General features: G+C 38.7%; 1 protein-coding gene across 6 annotated transcripts in view; it reads left to right on the top strand.

Annotated features, from left to right (window-relative positions):
* Positions 1-17074, top strand: part of LOC122543943 (intersectin-2-like) — a 198915-nt gene that overhangs the window by 80439 nt on the left and 101402 nt on the right. For 4 of the 6 annotated variants that reach the window (XM_043682952.1, XM_043682905.1, XM_043682931.1 and 1 more), the window contains 7 exons: positions 1206-1369; positions 2828-3028; positions 5539-5635; positions 10511-10647; positions 11254-11317; positions 13238-13375; positions 16632-16723. In XM_043682952.1, the coding sequence (XP_043538887.1) occupies positions 1206-1369; positions 2828-3028; positions 5539-5635; positions 10511-10647; positions 11254-11317; positions 13238-13375; positions 16632-16723 (893 nt within the window). The remainder of the gene's footprint in view (positions 1-1205; positions 1370-2827; positions 3029-5538; positions 5636-10510; positions 10648-11253; positions 11318-13237; positions 13376-16631; positions 16724-17074) is intronic. The other 2 variants (XM_043682942.1, XM_043682913.1) reach the window with 1 other exon arrangement.

Raw genomic sequence — 17074 nt, 5'->3', positions numbered from 1 at the left:
ATTCTGTTTGTATCATCCAATGTACTAAAATTGGCTTTGCTTGATTCCACTCTGAATCCATCCATGGTGAAATCACATCCAACAAAGGCTTCTTTATGTGCCCCACATTGTTTTCTCTATCGCCAAAAGATTTGATCTGTTCCAAACTTAGAGGCAACGTCCACATGTATGTTGACGACAACTGACACTACCTCCTATTTCTCCCAGACCTATAGTATTTCTGTAATCAGACTACCCACTTCATCATGGAAAAGTTTCATTTACTAATTAAACTAAGAAATTCAATGTTGTCATCTTTAGCCCACAGCACAACCTCTGTAGCATTTCCAACAATTAATTTCATCTCCCCAAGCATAGTATCAGTCTAAACCTGACTGCTTGCAATTTCAGCACCCTTTGACCTGATTTTCTGAAACCCATATCGTGTTTATCATAAAATCTGCTTATATCCACCTCCATGAGTGCCCAGTCCTATTGCTGATGCAGCTTGCTTTGTTTAAATGCTTATCTGTTCCTTTGTCATTTTCAGATTTAAATAAATGGTCTCCCGGTTATGTCTTCAATTACTCCCTTTTCTGTAAACTTCAGCTCATTTTAGAAGCCGATGTCAGTATTCAATTCCAGAAAAAATTGTGCTTCTCGTTACCCTTTTCTGACAGCATTGATTTCTTCCCTGCCAGTATCTCATATTTAAAATTCTGATCTTTGTGTTTTAAATCACTTTAAGTCCTTGCCTTTTTAAAGTTTTAACCTGCTTGTTGCAATGTTCCCCAACACATTTTGATTTTCTTTGTCGATGCATTTTGCTAACATTCACAATTGTGCCTTCAGGTGCCTATGCTTCATGGAGTTTTCATCTTCAATCTCTCCAATTTTATACCTCCTTTTTCTCCTTTAAGCTGCAATAGGTTTATTTACTTCCAAAATGCATTCATGCCCACTCTAAAATGTCCTATGTCCATCAATGGTATCCAAAAGGGCAACTTCCTTCTCCAAAAGGGAACCCTATATATCCAAGGAACCCCACAAAGCTTGCACATGATCCTACCTTTTCTAATCTTCATATGTGATTTTCCCCGCTCCCACTGATATTTAGGCATGACTGGACCAGCTACTGCTTTATATGAGCATTAGCCTCCACTGGAACATGGATGTCCAAGTCCATGCAATATAAGTTGTCAATTTTTTTCTTCCCTTCTATATAGGACCCTGGCAGACCTGAACAAGGATGGAAAGATGGACCAGCAGGAATTTTCCATAGCAATGAAATTGATCAAGATGACCCTTCAAGGCCACCCGGTGCCGACAACACTTCCAATCATTATGAAACACCCACCAATCCCTTCACCCTTGGGCTCTGCACGATTTGGTAAATAAAATCTTCCAAATAAACGTAGAGTGGACTATTAAAGTATTGTATTCGGTCCTCATATTATATCTTAATGCATCTGCATTGATTGTAATTGGTTTAATAAAGATGGTTTTGGGGCAATAAATATTTGTGCTTTCTTAATCTTGCATGTAGCAATGTGTGTTGAGAATTGAAATGAACTATAATCTTCAAGTGAAGTGAGGTTAGAACAAATGTATACTAATGCAATTCATATCCATTAGAAAATTTTAAATGCTGCCCTTATTTTAACTTTTTTATTTTACATATTTTAATGTAATTAAGTATGATTTCAGTAATCATGAGTTTGCAGTTTAATGTTATGTAATTTAGTGTGCTTCCCCCAAGAATACCATAATTCAATAATTCTCCTGGGGGTTCAGCATATTTTAAGTGTGCATTGTACAAAATCTGAATAGTCCAGGTTTTCAACTTTCCTCTGGTTTTTATATTGAGAAGACTAAACTGTTGTCTGCAGTCTCCAACAGGAGCTAGTGGGCTAATCACTGTCTGGCTGTTATCTGACGCTGAATCAGAAGAGAAATTTGCAATCTCTGCATTCACAATGATCCCAAACTTGTAAACCCATACTCTCCCTGTCACCAAAATTGCTTGCTTCCACCTTTTAAACTATCATCTGCCTCTGCCCATTTTGCATCGAAACCTTTTTCCATGTATGTATTTTTACTTCTAGACCAATTATTCTAATCCTGAATAAGGCTCATGCCCGAAACATCGATTCTCCTGCTTCTTGGATGCTGCCTGACCTGCTAACACATTTTCAGCTCTGATCTCCAGCATCTGCAGTCCTCACTTTCTCCTCAATTATTCTAATCGTCAACTATCAGGGCCTTCAATCTTTCACCCTCCTCTTGACAGTATACTTCAGCTGTGCAGTTTAGACCAGCTCGTCACCATCCTTGTGTTCACTAACTTTTATTGCAGAAGTTTAAAACAGAGTTCAAATCCAACGATAGCTCAGCCTTCTCCAGCTCTACATCTCTGAAATTTTTGTGGTTCCCAACTCTGACCTTCAGCATCCCAGACTTCCTTCACCACACGACTGGTATTGTGCCTTTATCCTCTTGGCCCAAAAGTACAGAATTAAATAATTAATTCTTCACCTCTTGATTTCTCTCCTCCTTTGAGATGCATCTTTTTGTCGCCTGTCTTTAATATATCCCTATTAGGGTAGCTGGCTTGGTGTCAAATTTTATTTGAAAACGTTCATATGAAGTGTCTCGGGATATTTTACTTGGTTTAAGGTACGAATAAAAGCAACCTTTTGTTTCCGAATTCCTAATGTCAACACTGAAAGCTGTTGATTATTTGGTTACAAGGTGTCATTTTCTGCTTAATTATGTAAAATAACACATATTTAAAAGAATTGCCCATAATGTTGAATTACAAATTGTTCATGTTTAAATTCCAATACAGGGATGGGAAGTATGCCAAATCTGTCAGTCCCACCAAACATGCCTCCTTTTGCTTCCTTGGCTCCCACATCATCTTTGACCTCAGGGACAACAATGCCACCTTTGGGTATGTCAGTCCCCCTGCTTCCTGCTGGCGGTACATCAGCATTGCCAAATGGTACATCTATTCTCATACCTCCAATGTCTGCACAGAGTTCTGCAAGTAAGTAATATAAGTCGATTTGATTTATAATTTCAGATTTTTTTTAAACTAAATATTCCTTGTAGTCTTTAATTGTTTTCTCGTACTTGTCCATCATAGATTTTTACTTTAAATTTTCTTTTTAAAAAATGCAATAGAGTTCTTCATTGTTTCTCATGTTGTAATAAGTGATGCCCTGTTTTAAAAACGCAGATGGTTGTGCTAACTATCGGAAGTATTCAACTTTTCGTCTCAAACCTGTCCCAATCCAATGTAGCCAAGATGAGAGATGAGGGTTTCTCATTGCATCAGTTGGATTTGAACTGAATATGGCTGCCTAGAGCTCATAGGCCAGTCCTGGGTCATGAATAACAAAATCAATATTTTTGTTGAATACTGACTATTACTTGGAAATAAAAATTTCCTTGAACATATTCATTCTTCTTTTTGCTGTAGCACTCAAAGACATAAAATGATTAAAATGCAGAGCATGATCAATGAGCATCTAAAAGAGAAAGATTGGTTTAACATTTTGAGTGCAATCCTTATTAGGCTTGATGTTCTTTTTCAGCATTTCTATTTTTCAGATTTATAACATGCATATTTTAATTGTAACTTAATGTTCTGCTATATTCAGGCACCTTTGACATTTTCTTAAAGTAGATGTTGGAATTCTGAAAAAAGAACAAAAAATGGTGGCATACTCAGCAGGTCTTGCAACATCTGTGGCAAAAGAAATAAAGTTAACTTTTCAAGCATGATCTTTAATGAGAACAAGGAGAAGTTAGAAATGTAATAATTTAAGTCGGTGAAATAGGAGAGGATGAAAGAAAAACAAAAGCCTGTGATGGGGCAAAAAACAGGAGACGTAGAATGACAAACGAGATGGTTAGACAAATTAATAGGAATAATAGTAGGACAGTTAAAGAATGAAATGATGACTCCAAAGGCGATGTAAATGGCAGAATTTGAACAGTAGCAAAAAAAATTTAAGACTGTATGCAATGAAAAGGATACAAAATTGAAGAGGAGCAATGGTGATCAGAGCAGAGATTATGTTCTGAAATTATTAAAGGCTGCATTGATTTCACAGGGCTGGGGAATGCTTAATCAGTAGATGAGATGCTGTTACTTGAGTCTGTGTTGAACTTGGTTATATGAGAGAATTTTCAAGAATTAATATAGATGATCTCCATAAGTTTGAGATTCTGCTTGCAGACTAAGTGAAGGTGTTCCACAGACTGATCACCCAATCTGCATTTCATTTTCCTAGTGTGGAAGTTAGTGGGTTAATATTAATTTTAAAATTATAAATTGCTGTTAATAATCACAATCCACAATTGACATTTAAGGCATAATGCAGTTCTATAATCATATAGATTGCTGGTTATTTAACGAAATAAGGTATTTATCTCCAAACTTTCTCTCTTTCCATGCGCCCTCCTTTATCATCTTGTTCCCCTTCCTGGATTTATAGTTTTACGACTTTTGATGAAAGTTTAACTTCCATCCAACAGATCGATCCAAATGGTTGGTTTCCATTTTGAACTCCATTTGGCATGTTTGCTAATGGACTGGCTGTGAACAGGAAGCTGCATGGTTTGATCTGAACTTTGCTAGTCTTGGTATTGTTTTAACATGCAGTGATGCACACCTCTCCTTTTGACATTGAAGCATATTTTGTAGTTGAACTGTCTCCATATCCACACAATAGCTGTAATATTAATGTGCAGTTATAGCTTTCTGATGGACATAACGGTTTAAGTTCTGTTTAATTGAAACCACCTCTTAAAGTTGGATGTTGTACAAGACCTACACCTTTATGGAAGCACAGTAGTACTTTGGTTGTTTTTAAGGCTAACCACTAAACTTTAATTAGTTATGAAGGTATTTGAATTAAATTATACTGAGGCACAATTATAAGACCATAACAAATAGCTGTTCAGCTCCTCAACCGGCTCCAGTATTTCAGATCCAACACATCTCATGTCCTCTTTCCTGCCCTTTCCTGAGAACCCTTGATTTCCTTGTTGATCAAGAATCTATCTCAGCCTTAAATATATGTGAGGACTCAACCCCACGGCTATCTGTAGCAAGGAGTTCCAAAGACGCTTGACTTTGAGAGAGGTTCTTCATCTCTGTCTTAAATTGGTGTCTTTTTTTTTCTGACACTATTCTGTCTGGTCCCAGACACTCCAATGAGGGGAAACAACCTCTCGGTGTTTAGTCTGTCAAACCCCTTAAGAATTCTATATGTTTCAATGAAATCACCTCTCATTTTCTAAATTCCAACGAGTTGATTCATAAATTTGACCTGCCTCACCCACACAGTACCTTCTAAATAGTTAAATTGTAGGTTCAATCAACCAGCTGCTTTACAGATGTGTTTCTTTGCCCTTGATAGAGTAAGGAACATCATGTTCTGGTGTATGGAGGGAAGATTTGCAATAAATTTATCGAATATGAAAGGAACCTATTATTGTATCTGTCTTGAATTTTGTTGCTCAAGTCATGGTGTTCATTTTCTTTAGCACTTCCCCATTCTGGACCTCTGAGGCAGCCTTTACCAGGATTTGGAGGCACTGGTCTGCAGAAGGCTCAATCATTGATTGATCTTGGCTCCAGCAGGTACAAACAGAATTTATTTTTACATAATATTGCTAGGTCCAGCTTACACTGAGGCGATGTGTGTTGCAGATTCAATTGTCTGTCTAAAACAAACCAATGTTACTTTGAGTGTAAGTACTTATTACCTAAGTAGACATTCTTGTTCCTGCTGAAACTGTTGAATCAGTCAGGAACAAAGCAACATTTTTGATCAGAAATGTAATCAATTTATATTTTGTTTCCAATAATCCATATAAATCTCTCGTAATTATTTATTCTTATTTGACAACCTGTCAGGAATTCCTTCTTCTATCTGTCACATGACAGAAGACATGTAGGTTTTGAAAAGTGCTAAGGAAAATAGTAAAATTTTTGCTAATTTGTAATTTGATCCTTGCCTGCTGGCTAAGTATTAGCATAATATGGGAAGTGCAGCAGGTCATATTGTTTTCTTTTACGATCCTTTGCAATGCCTTTTTCAATTAAAAGCAAAGAATTGCTAATTTTTGAGTAAAGATTTGTAGCTCGGGTGCCAGTTGCTGTTGGGAATTTGGTTTGCAGACGTTTTGTTCCCTTTCTAGGTGACATCCTCAGTGCTGTGGAGCTTCCTGTGAAACACTGCTGTACTGTCGGTTAGAATTAATTTTGTTTCGTTCCCGCTGCTCCCAGTTCCGGTTGTTCATTGCAGTGGTCGGTATGTTGGGTCTAGGTCAATGTGTTTATTGATGGAATCTGTGGATGTATTCCAAGTTTCTAGGAATTCTCTGTTTGGCTTATCCTGTTATTGTTGTTATCTCAGTTGAATTTGTGGTCCTTGTTGTTTGTGTGTATAGATAGTGAGGGTAGCTGGTTGTGGCATTTAGTGGCTAGTTGATGTTCGTGGATGCGGATAGCTAGTTGTCTGCCTGTTTGTCCTATATGTGTTTTGTGCAGTCTCTGCATGGAATCTTGCACATCACATTTGTCCTGCACACAATTTGTTCTGTTGAGTAGTTGTCTAAGCTGTCGGTTTATGTGCTGTCGTAATCTGAGTGGTCAGAGGAGTCTGGCTGTCAGTTCCGAGATTTTTTATTATGTAAGGTAGAGTGGTTGGTATATTGGTCGTGGCATGTCCTCGTTGCATTGCCAAGCATCTGTGGCTGAAGTTGTGGGGACATCATCTTCACAAAGATTTTGTAGAGGTACTCTTCTTCTCTTCGCAGGTTGGGAGTGCTGCAGTGTGTTGTAGCCCTTTTGAACGGGGTCCGCTTGTGTGTGTTTCAGTGGTTGCTGTTATAATTCAGGATCTGGTCCACGTGTGTGGCTTTTCTGTTCACTTTTGTTGTGTGTTCCAGGTTCTGTGTTCTTTCTAGGATCGGATCGAGGAATGGGAATTGGTTGTTAATTTTCTCCTTTCTTGTATTTACTGATCCCTGTGAGCATGGAGTTGACAGTCAGGTGTGTGCTCTTGTCTGTTCTTTTAATTATTACAAAAGTGACAAAACCTCAGCCAGAGAGACAATAGCCAACCTCCTGGATGAACAGAACAGATGACATGACAGGGAACTAATCAACAAAGATAGCATACTCAAAATACTAGACCTGTGCTTGACAATGCGCTTCATATTCAATAGCCAGATACATGAACAAATCAATGGGACACCAATGGGCTCCACCCATCTTTGGGCTCAAAACAGAAGCAGTGATGCAAAGACTAGAACAAAAGCCCTCTCACAAATCCAACCCAAAGCTTGGACAACACTTTTTTAAAATAAGTTGTAAGTTTGCTCACTGAGCTGGTAGGTTTGTTTTCTGATATTTCATCACCATGCTAGGCAACATCATCAGTGAGCCTCCAGTGAAACACTAGTGTTCTATGCCACTTTCTATTTATCTATCTTGGTCTCTTAAAGTGAGTGATTATCATTTCCGGTTCTTTTTCTTAGAGGTTGGTAAATGGGTTCCAAATCTATTTGTTTATTGGAGTTCTATATTGAATGCCAGGCTTCTAGGAATTCCTGTGTGTGTCTCTGTTTTGCCTGTCGCAGGATGGATGTGTTGTCCCAGTTGAAGTGGTGTCCTTCTTTGTCTGTACGTAAGGATAATAGTGATAGTGGGTCATGCCTTTTGGTGGCTAGTTGATGTTCGTGTATCCTGGTGGCTAGTTTTCTGCCTGTCTGTCTGATGTAGTGTTTGTCACATATCTTGCATGGTACTTTGTAAATTACATTCATTCTGTTCGTGGTTGGTATAGGGTCGTTTGGGTTCATCAGTAGCTGTTTCAATGTCTTGGTAGGTGTCATGATGCCAAGGGTCGGATTAGTCTGGTAGTCATCCCCAGGATGTCTTTGATGTATGGTACTGTGGCTAGAGTTTCTGGGTGTGTTGTGTCTACTTGTTTGGGTGGACGGGCAGAAAACTAGCCATCAGGATACGCGAACACCAACTAGCCACCAAAAGACCTGACCCTTACATACAGACAAAGAAGGACACCACTTGGACTGGGACAACACCTCCATCCTGGGACAGGCTAAACAGAGATATGCATGGGAATTCCTAGGGGCCTGGCATTCAAACCAGAACTCCATCAATAATCACATCGACTTGGACTCCATTTACCAGCCTCTGAGAAAAAGAACCAGAAATAATATCACCAGCTTAACAGACCAAGACACATGAATCTAAAGTAGGACAGAACACCAGTGATTCACCAGATGCTCACTGATGATGATGTTACCTAATATGGTGATGAAACATCTGAAAGCAAACTTTCCAGCTCAGTGAGCAAACTTACAACCTGAACCTCAACCTGAGCTACAAATCTTCTCAAAAATCACTTTTTTAGTAATTAAAATAACGGAGATTGAGCACTCACTGGATAATCAACACCATGCTCACAGGGATTCGTAAATACAAGAGAGGAGGAAATTAACTACGGATTCCCATTTCTGGATGCAATCCTAGAAAGAACACAAAACCTGGAACGCACAACAAAAGTGAACAGAAAAGCCACACACACGGACCAGATCCTGAACTATAACAGCAACTACTCATGCACACATAAGGGACCATGTTCAAAAGGACTACAATACACTGCAGCACTCCCGACCTGTGAAGAGAAGAAGAAGAATACCTCTACAAAGACTTTGTGAAGAACGGATATCCCAACAACTTCAGCCGCAGATGCTTGGCAGACAAACAACACGACGAGGACATGCCATGACCCAAAATACCAACCACTCTACCTTACACAAAATAAAACTCAGAACTGGCAGCCAGACTCCTCTGACCACACGGATTTATGACAGCACAGAAACCGACAGCCGCGCTCAGATGACAGCTCACCACTACAAAGGAACCTAAACCCATCGTGTGCAGGACAAATCTGATGTACCAGATTTCACGTAGAGACTGCGCAAAATACTATATAGGACAACAGGCAGACAACTAGCCATCCACATCCACGAACATCAACTAACTGTAGATGCCACAACCAATTATCTTTAGTATCTATACACATAAACAACAAGGACCACAAATTTGACTGGGACAGCACAACAATAGGAGGACAAGCCAGAGGACAGCCAGAAGCTTGGCACTCATCCGCGGGCTCCATCAATAAATACATTGACCTAGACCCAATATACCGACCACTGCAATGAACAACCGGAAGCAGAAGGAACGAAACCAAATTAATTCCAACTGACCCAGTACAGCAGCGCTTCACAGGAGGCTCCACAGCACTGAGGGTATCACCTAGAAAAGGGACGAAACATTGGCAAACCAAATTCCTAGCTCGGCACACATATCCACAACAACTACAAGAAGAATGTCTATTTCAAATGACAACTATTAGGTTGATTAATGAAATGTGGTTGAGTGTTTTTTTTAAATCAACTGCATGATTCTGCAACATAGGTTTCTCCTGTTAATTAATAGAATTTCAGTTAAAGGAGAGAGCATAGTGAAAATAAGGAGAATTTGTTGATTCAGCCACAGCCTCTTGGCATTGCATTGATCTTTTCACTGTGCTGTGTGGAATTTGACTCCTAAATTTGCGTTGATGTATCTCGCAAATGCAGAATTTCAAGCACTGATTTTGTTTATAAAGTGTCTTGTTTTTGAAGGCTGACCAACAGCTGAATGAGGATTGTTCTTTAATTTTTACATTGCCTATGTCTAGACACAAACATCCTCGTTACAGGATATAACTCGTTTGTCAGTGTTCGCAGAATGCCATGATGGAAAAAGTTGTCATTATAGGCTAAAAGAAAACAGACTGTAACACTTCATTAATAGATTAATGAACATGTTAACACATTTATATGAAGCTTCTTTGTTCACAATTTTAAATAGTAAGTAATAGTTGTAACAACAGTGAATAGGAATATTTCAAATAAGTGCATAAGTCTGCTTTTTGAAAAGATAGCATATGGTTGCTTAGTTTTCTTCTCAATCTCATACCCCTCTACAACACTGATGGGATGTATTTCAAGATCCAACTGAAAGGAAGCAAAAGCCATAACTTGAGGGCTGTAGGCAAAGAACTAGCTCTCAATATGCCTGAGCTCCAGTGGTACAGCCACATATAGCAAGTTGCTGCTGATCTTTGCTACTTCCTGGAAAACCAATTCTTCCCTTATGAGCAGGTGGGCATGCTTTGCCAATGATTGTCAGGATGTCTGTCATTGGAGGGCCATTGTAATCCCTTACATGCCCAAACTGTCAATGAAATGTACTCTTGTCAAATTCTACTCACTGGGAAACAAAAGTTCCCAATCCAAAAATTACTCTGCTGTTCTGACAGAGTGGACAGGATTTGGCCCACAATAGTTTTCACATCTTGTTGTGCTTTGAAACTTTGTGGCTGAAATGTCCAATAGTTAACTTTCACTCTTTCTGTTTCCTTTCTTGCAGCAGTTCTTCATCATCTAATACTTCTCTCGCATCACCAAAAGTGAGTTCCTCTGACTGGGGAGTTCCTCAGTCTGCAAGGCTCAAATATCGACAGTTGTTCAATAGCCTTGATAAATCCATGAGCGGCTACCTCTCAGGTCAGTTAAGAATATATACTTGTCATTGATTAAGCTTTTCTTCTTTAATACAGATGGAATATTGTTCATTTGATTGAACATTCCACATTAGAACCTTGCCCACCACACTGCAAACTCATTACATGCATTGTATTGGGAATATCAGTTGAAGAACTATCTCCATTGAAGACGCACTCTGCCACAAAATGATTTCATTCTAATTTAATGAAAATATACATTGGTTTCTAAGTATTAATGGAATATTAGTTGTGGGAGATATTTAGTACTCAGCCCCAGACACACTCAGAATCATTCAGTGCCCCAGTTATTCAGATGTACAATAAACACTTGACTGAGGGTACTGTTTCTTCTTCGCCAAATATTTATCTGGTTGAGATGGCTAATAATGACCAGTCCAGGTTTTGTTAAATATGAATAGCCAATAATAGTTGAAGTAGTCATTTAATTTTTATTGCTCCAAATAATTATTACCTTGCTAATTGAAATGTTTTGATCAGAAAAGGCAAAAATGATAGAACACAAGAGGCTGGACTGAATGAGGGACAATGCCTCTGTCTGCTATTAGTGCAATATGCTAGCCTGCTAATGATTTGGATTTGTTTTTAGGCCCCCAAGCCAGAAATGCTCTTGTACAATCCAATTTGTCTCACAACCAACTAGCTACCATATGGTGAGTTCTGCTGTAATTATACATTCCCTATAGATGATCTTATGATAAGAAACTTTCACCTGTTGACACAGTTCAATTAATTAGCTTTCAGATTTAATTCAAATGACTATTTGTTGAATATTGCAGGATTTAGCATCGTATGATGTTTCCTGTTGGTGCTTTTTAAGACTGTTACGTTTTGTGTCATAAGTTACAATCTGATTGAAGTAGTATGAGAAAAATCTGCTAAGTACTGCATCTGGCTGTTCTTATTAAAAACAAATGACTGTAGCTTTTTTATATATATTGTCTGTTATGTAAAACAACTTGTGTTTAATAAGAGTGAATGCTGGAAATGAAAAGGATATTGTGGCAGTCAGGGTGGCACTAAAAGCATTATGGAGGAGAGAGGTTTTGTGGAGGTTTTGAAAAGGAAACTCAGCAAACTATATATAACATACATATAATACAGCAAAGCACTTCTGAATAGTTTTCCATGTTTACAGAGATGTGATTAAATATAATTGTACTCGGACTCTAAAGAAGGAGCTACGGTACAAGTAACCAAAAACTTATTCATAGAGTATTTTGTGCAGGAGTGGGAAGTGGGTGGGGGGTTTTGAAGCTGAGAGAGTTGTGGAATAGTTAGCGTGGATGCAGAATTAGCCAAATGTGGAGAAAAGACGAGTACTGCAGGATAGTATTGGAGATAAATTAAGCTTGGAAAACACACAAATATGAGGATGAGAATTTTCAATTGTTGGAAGGCCGGGGTCAAGGTAGGTAGCAAAGACAAGGTTGGTGAGTCCTCTAGGATAGAATATGGTCAGCAGGTTTTGAACAAGCTGAGTTGAATTGAAAGATGAAGAATGGTGACTACCCAGGAGAACAAGAGAATTTGGGAAGGCATAATGGTATTGTCACTGGTCTTATAATCCAGAGATCCAAGCTAGAAGTGAAAAAAATCTAAACTTAAAACAAACTTAGTCTGATGGTAACCAGGAAACCATTGTCAATTGTCATAAAAGCCCATCTGGTTCATTCATTTCCTTTGGGAATGAAAATCTGCTGTCATCACTTGGTCCAGCCTACGTGTGACTCCAAATCCATGGTAATGTGGTTGACTCTTAACTGCCCTCCTGAAATGGCCTAACAAACCACTGAGCCTAAGAGCTGCAAGCCTTGCCAGAGACTGCCATATTCCGTGAAAGAGAAGGGCAAACGGTGGTGACAAAGGCGTAAGTAAGAATTTAATTGATTTAATTAATTGATATGCTGGTAGGGACAGAGGCTTTAATGACAAATAAGTAGAAATAATTGGTCCTATTTTATGATAAGATTGGAAGTCAAAGCTAGGGCACTATAGGTAGCAAACAGGCTGGTTCACCGAGAGACAATTGCTGGGAGCTGTGGGTGGTTCTTGTAATGATTCATGAGGTTACACAGTTCATGCTATGGGATTAAAGACAACACCTTCTCTCTTGCAAATGCTTGACCTTCGATATAATTGTGGTTCACCTGAGATTGGATATTGGATAGGTGGTCTGAAAACCCAAAGACAGAAGTGAAGAACAAGTCCTGGATGTTATCAGGTTTTGTTGACTGACTCAAAGAACTACTGTTTGATATTAGGACAGAAGTAGTTTTGGCAAAGCCATATCTACAGTAGAATAGAGTGGTTCTTGGGACTTGTGGCTGGGATGCACCACTTGGAGGAAGGGACACTAAATAGTGGCTGCCCATGATTATGCTTTGCAAACATCGTGGCAAAACCAGCAGTCTTTGGACAAATTATTGCTTGAACTGTGACCTTTGACAATTTTATTTTGTCTTGTCCTTTAAAATAACCTTAACCATGTGTTCAGAGAAAATATTTTGTTCAGAAAGCCAACATGAAATATGCCATTAAGGCCCTTCCTCTGTCACATTGTTGAATTACAGGAGCCTGGCAGATGTTGATAAGGATGGAAAGCTCCGAGCAGAAGAGTTCATTTTAGCCATGCACTTAATTGAAGTGGCCAAGTCTGGTCAACCGCTTCCTCTCTCACTTCCTCCAGAACTGATACCACCTTCTTTTAGGTGAGTTAATTTATTTTTTTTTTCAGCACAATGAAACCACACATACACTTTAATTTTCATTCTTATTAATTTCTATGAGATCTAACCCATTTTGGTAGGTATGAGCTGCATGATTGTTCGCAATCTCTGCATTTCGTCCAAAGGTCCGTTGTCATACGAGCCACCTTGAAAATCTAGCACAAGCTGACTGTTGGAAAAAAATCACTAAAAGACGAAGGCTTAGTTCATTTGCAGTTGGACATGGGATTGACATGACTTAAATTTTCTCTCTGAGAAATCCCTAAAAACAGTTTACAACTGGGATTTAGATTACTGAAGGGAGATGAGTGCTGAAAGCATCGAATTTATTTTCTTTGCATGAACATATGTCCTCCTTGCAGAAACATACTTTTGATGCTTAATTAATTTTTCAGCATATTAGAACTGACTGTAATTCTATCTTTTGAAACAAATAATATGCTTTGGAAGCTGACATACAATTTAATTGTCAAATTACAGATAATATAGAGGTTCAATATAACTGTACTGGATTCAATTAATTTGATTAGGAATCTAATGCCTAACATGTTATTTTGTGAACTGTATCCTTTTTTAATATGTTCATGTAATAGAACATCAAATAATACAGACCAGAATAGGCTCTTCGGCCCTCGATGTTGCACTGACCTGTGAACTAATCTAAGCTCATCTCTCTACACTATCCCACCATCATCCATGTGCTTATCCAAGGATTGTTTAAATCTCCCTAATGTGGCTGACTTAACTACATTGACAGGCAGGGCATTCCACACCCTTAACACACTCTGAGTAAAGAACCTGCCTCTGACATCAGTCTTAAATCTAACACCCCTCAATTTGTAGTTATGCCCCCTCGTACAAGCTGATGTCATCATCCTAGGAAAAAGACTTTCGCTGTCTACCCTATCTAACCCTCTGATCATCTTATATGTCTCTTATCAAATCCCATCTTAACTTGTACACAATGCCGACTCAAATATCAAAGCGAATGCTCTGCCATCTCCTCCCTAGCTTCCCAGAGAATCCTTGGATAAATCCTATCCAGCCAAGGGGACTTGTCTACTTTCACTCTTCCTAGAATTGATAACACCTCTTCCTTACTAACCTTGATCCTTTCTAGTCTAATATCTCTTATCTCATTCTTCTCCTCGACAATATTCTCCTTTTCTGAGTGAAAACTGATGAGAAGTATTTGTTTAACACCTCTCCAATCTCCACAGGGGCAACACACAACTTCCCACTTCTGTCTTTGACTGGCCCTATTTCTACCCTTGTCATCCTTTTATTCCTCACATATCTATAGAAAGCTTTCAAGTTCTCCTTTATTCTACCTGCTAAAGATGCTCATATCCTCTCTTTGCTCTTCATAACTCTCTCTTTAAATCCTTCTGAGTTAATCTGTGATTCTCCATCGCTTCATGTGAACCATCTCGGCTCAATGTCACATAAGCCTCCTCCTTCCGCTTAACAAGAAATGTAATTTCCGTAGTAAGCCACGGTTCCCTTACCTTATCACTTCCTGCCTGCCTGACAGGGACCTACCTATCAAGGACACACAATATCTGTTCCTTAAATCAACTCCACCTTTCGATCGTCCCCATCCCCTGCATTTTGCTAACCCATTCTTTGCATCCTAAGTCTTATCTAATTGCATTATAATTGCCCTTGTCTCATTGATAGCTACATGCCAAAGGGCAAGAGTTATCCCTTTCTGTCGCTAAGCTAAATGTAACTGAATTATGGTCACTCTCTCCAAAGTGCTCACCTACAACGAGATCAAACACCTGGCCTGGTTCATTCCCAAGCACCAGATCCAGTATGGCCTCCCCTCTGGTCGGCCCTTTGACATACTGTGTCAGGAAACCCTCCTGTATACATTGGACAAAAACTGATCCATCCGACGTACTACAAAAGCATTTCCAATCAATGTTGGGAAAGTTAAAGTCCCCCATAATGACCACCCTGTTCCTTTCACTCCTACCCATAGTTATTTTACCAATCCTCTCCTCCACCTCCCTGGAACTCTGCGGGGGCCTATAAAAGAACTCCCAGCAGTGTGACCTTAGTTTCTAACCTCAGCCCATACTACCTCAGTAGGTCAGTCCTTGTCAAAAGTTCTTTTAGCCACCATTATACTATTCTCGACTAACAAGGCCACACCTCCACCTTTTTCTTTTGTAACCCCAAATAGTATTCAGTTCTATCTTTATCAGAGAAACAAACATGCTGTTGTTCCAGCCCTGTCCCAGGCCCATTGATGACAGGTGGACAAGAAGTTACCTGTAAGAAAAACAGAAACTGATGGTAAAACTCAGCAGGTCTGGCAGCATCTGTGGAGAGAAGTCAAAGCTAATGTCTTGGGTCGAGTGACCCTTGCTGAGGGAAGTTAGCTGTGTTCTTCTGTGCTTTATCTATTTTAACTTTAGGAAAAATAACCAAACCTTAGAATAGAGTTCTGACAAATGCACAAAAATATATTAGTCTCAAGTTTTCACTTTTAGATGTTAATTAGCTTATTATGCATTTCTCACTGTTCTTTAAGCATTATGGTGATGACCCATTTAGAGTGAACCAACCAGTAATGCCTGTTTGAAAAGTGAGTGCTCAGTTTTCTTTGTCCTTCCTGCGTATGGCTTCAACTTTTATGAGGTTGTGTTTGCACCAAGGCCATAGGAATCTGGAAGTGCCCAGATTTTTTATGGAACTATATATTTAGAGCACAATCTGATAATTAAGACATTTAAAATTTGTCTGGATTTGTAAATTGTTTATAGTTAAAGTACAGCTTGTGTATTGATATTGTTTTCCATCTGGCTACATCATACATCCAGAACCCAATATGTAAATCAGAGGAAACTGGCTTTAGTACACAACTGTGCAAATTGCAAGCATGAATATCTCCAGTAATTATAAGATTATTGATATGAATTAAAATATTTAACTTTTTTTCACTCAGGCATTCTATTGCGTTGAAAATAAAGGACGACTCCACAGCAGTGTTGTATGTCGGTGCAGTGCAGTTGGTTCTCAGCAGCCATTTATAATGATGGAGTTTTTTGCCTTGGTTGGGAACAAAAACTCAATTCCTTTAAGATGAATCTAATACTTTGCTTTTGTGGGTCATAGTGAAATTGTTAGGTCAGCCCTTGTCAATAATGCAAAAAATGTTTATAATCTTAGTGAAAAAAAATTTGGCAGTGTTTGGTTGTAATTTTTTTCCTTGTTTTCTTCTCTCCAGAACAAGCAAATGGAGTGATGGAATAAATGGAGCCCCGTCTCAGTATCAAGAAGTTACACAGGAAATCCAAGAACCTCAGAAAAAATCACCTGGTTAGTCGACTAGCCTGCATGTGTCTTATTTCTTTCTTAGATGTGTTGAATATTGTTAATAGTAAAATGTGGTATAATTACTCTTTTCATTGTATCATAATTGTAACAGTGAATGTTTAACATGCATTACATTTCAATGAGCCATCACAGAATGCAGTACTATTTGTATTGATGTAGACCATGAAAATGTGGCAAAGAACCCCATTTGCTAATATATCCTAAGTAATGCCACTACAGTGCACAAAACACCAAACAATGCAGATTATGAAAGGTACAGCAAATAGTATTGTTGTGAAGTACTGTGTTTGTGCAAGATGCAGTAAGATAGATTTTAGTGCTTTCTGTTTAAAA

This window comes from Chiloscyllium plagiosum, chromosome 3 (genome assembly GCF_004010195.1).
Source record: "Chiloscyllium plagiosum isolate BGI_BamShark_2017 chromosome 3, ASM401019v2, whole genome shotgun sequence".
NCBI classification, from domain to species: domain Eukaryota; kingdom Metazoa; phylum Chordata; class Chondrichthyes; order Orectolobiformes; family Hemiscylliidae; genus Chiloscyllium; species Chiloscyllium plagiosum.
The sequence above is the reverse complement of the archived record's forward strand: the minus strand, read 5'-3'. Positions and strand labels throughout refer to the sequence as shown.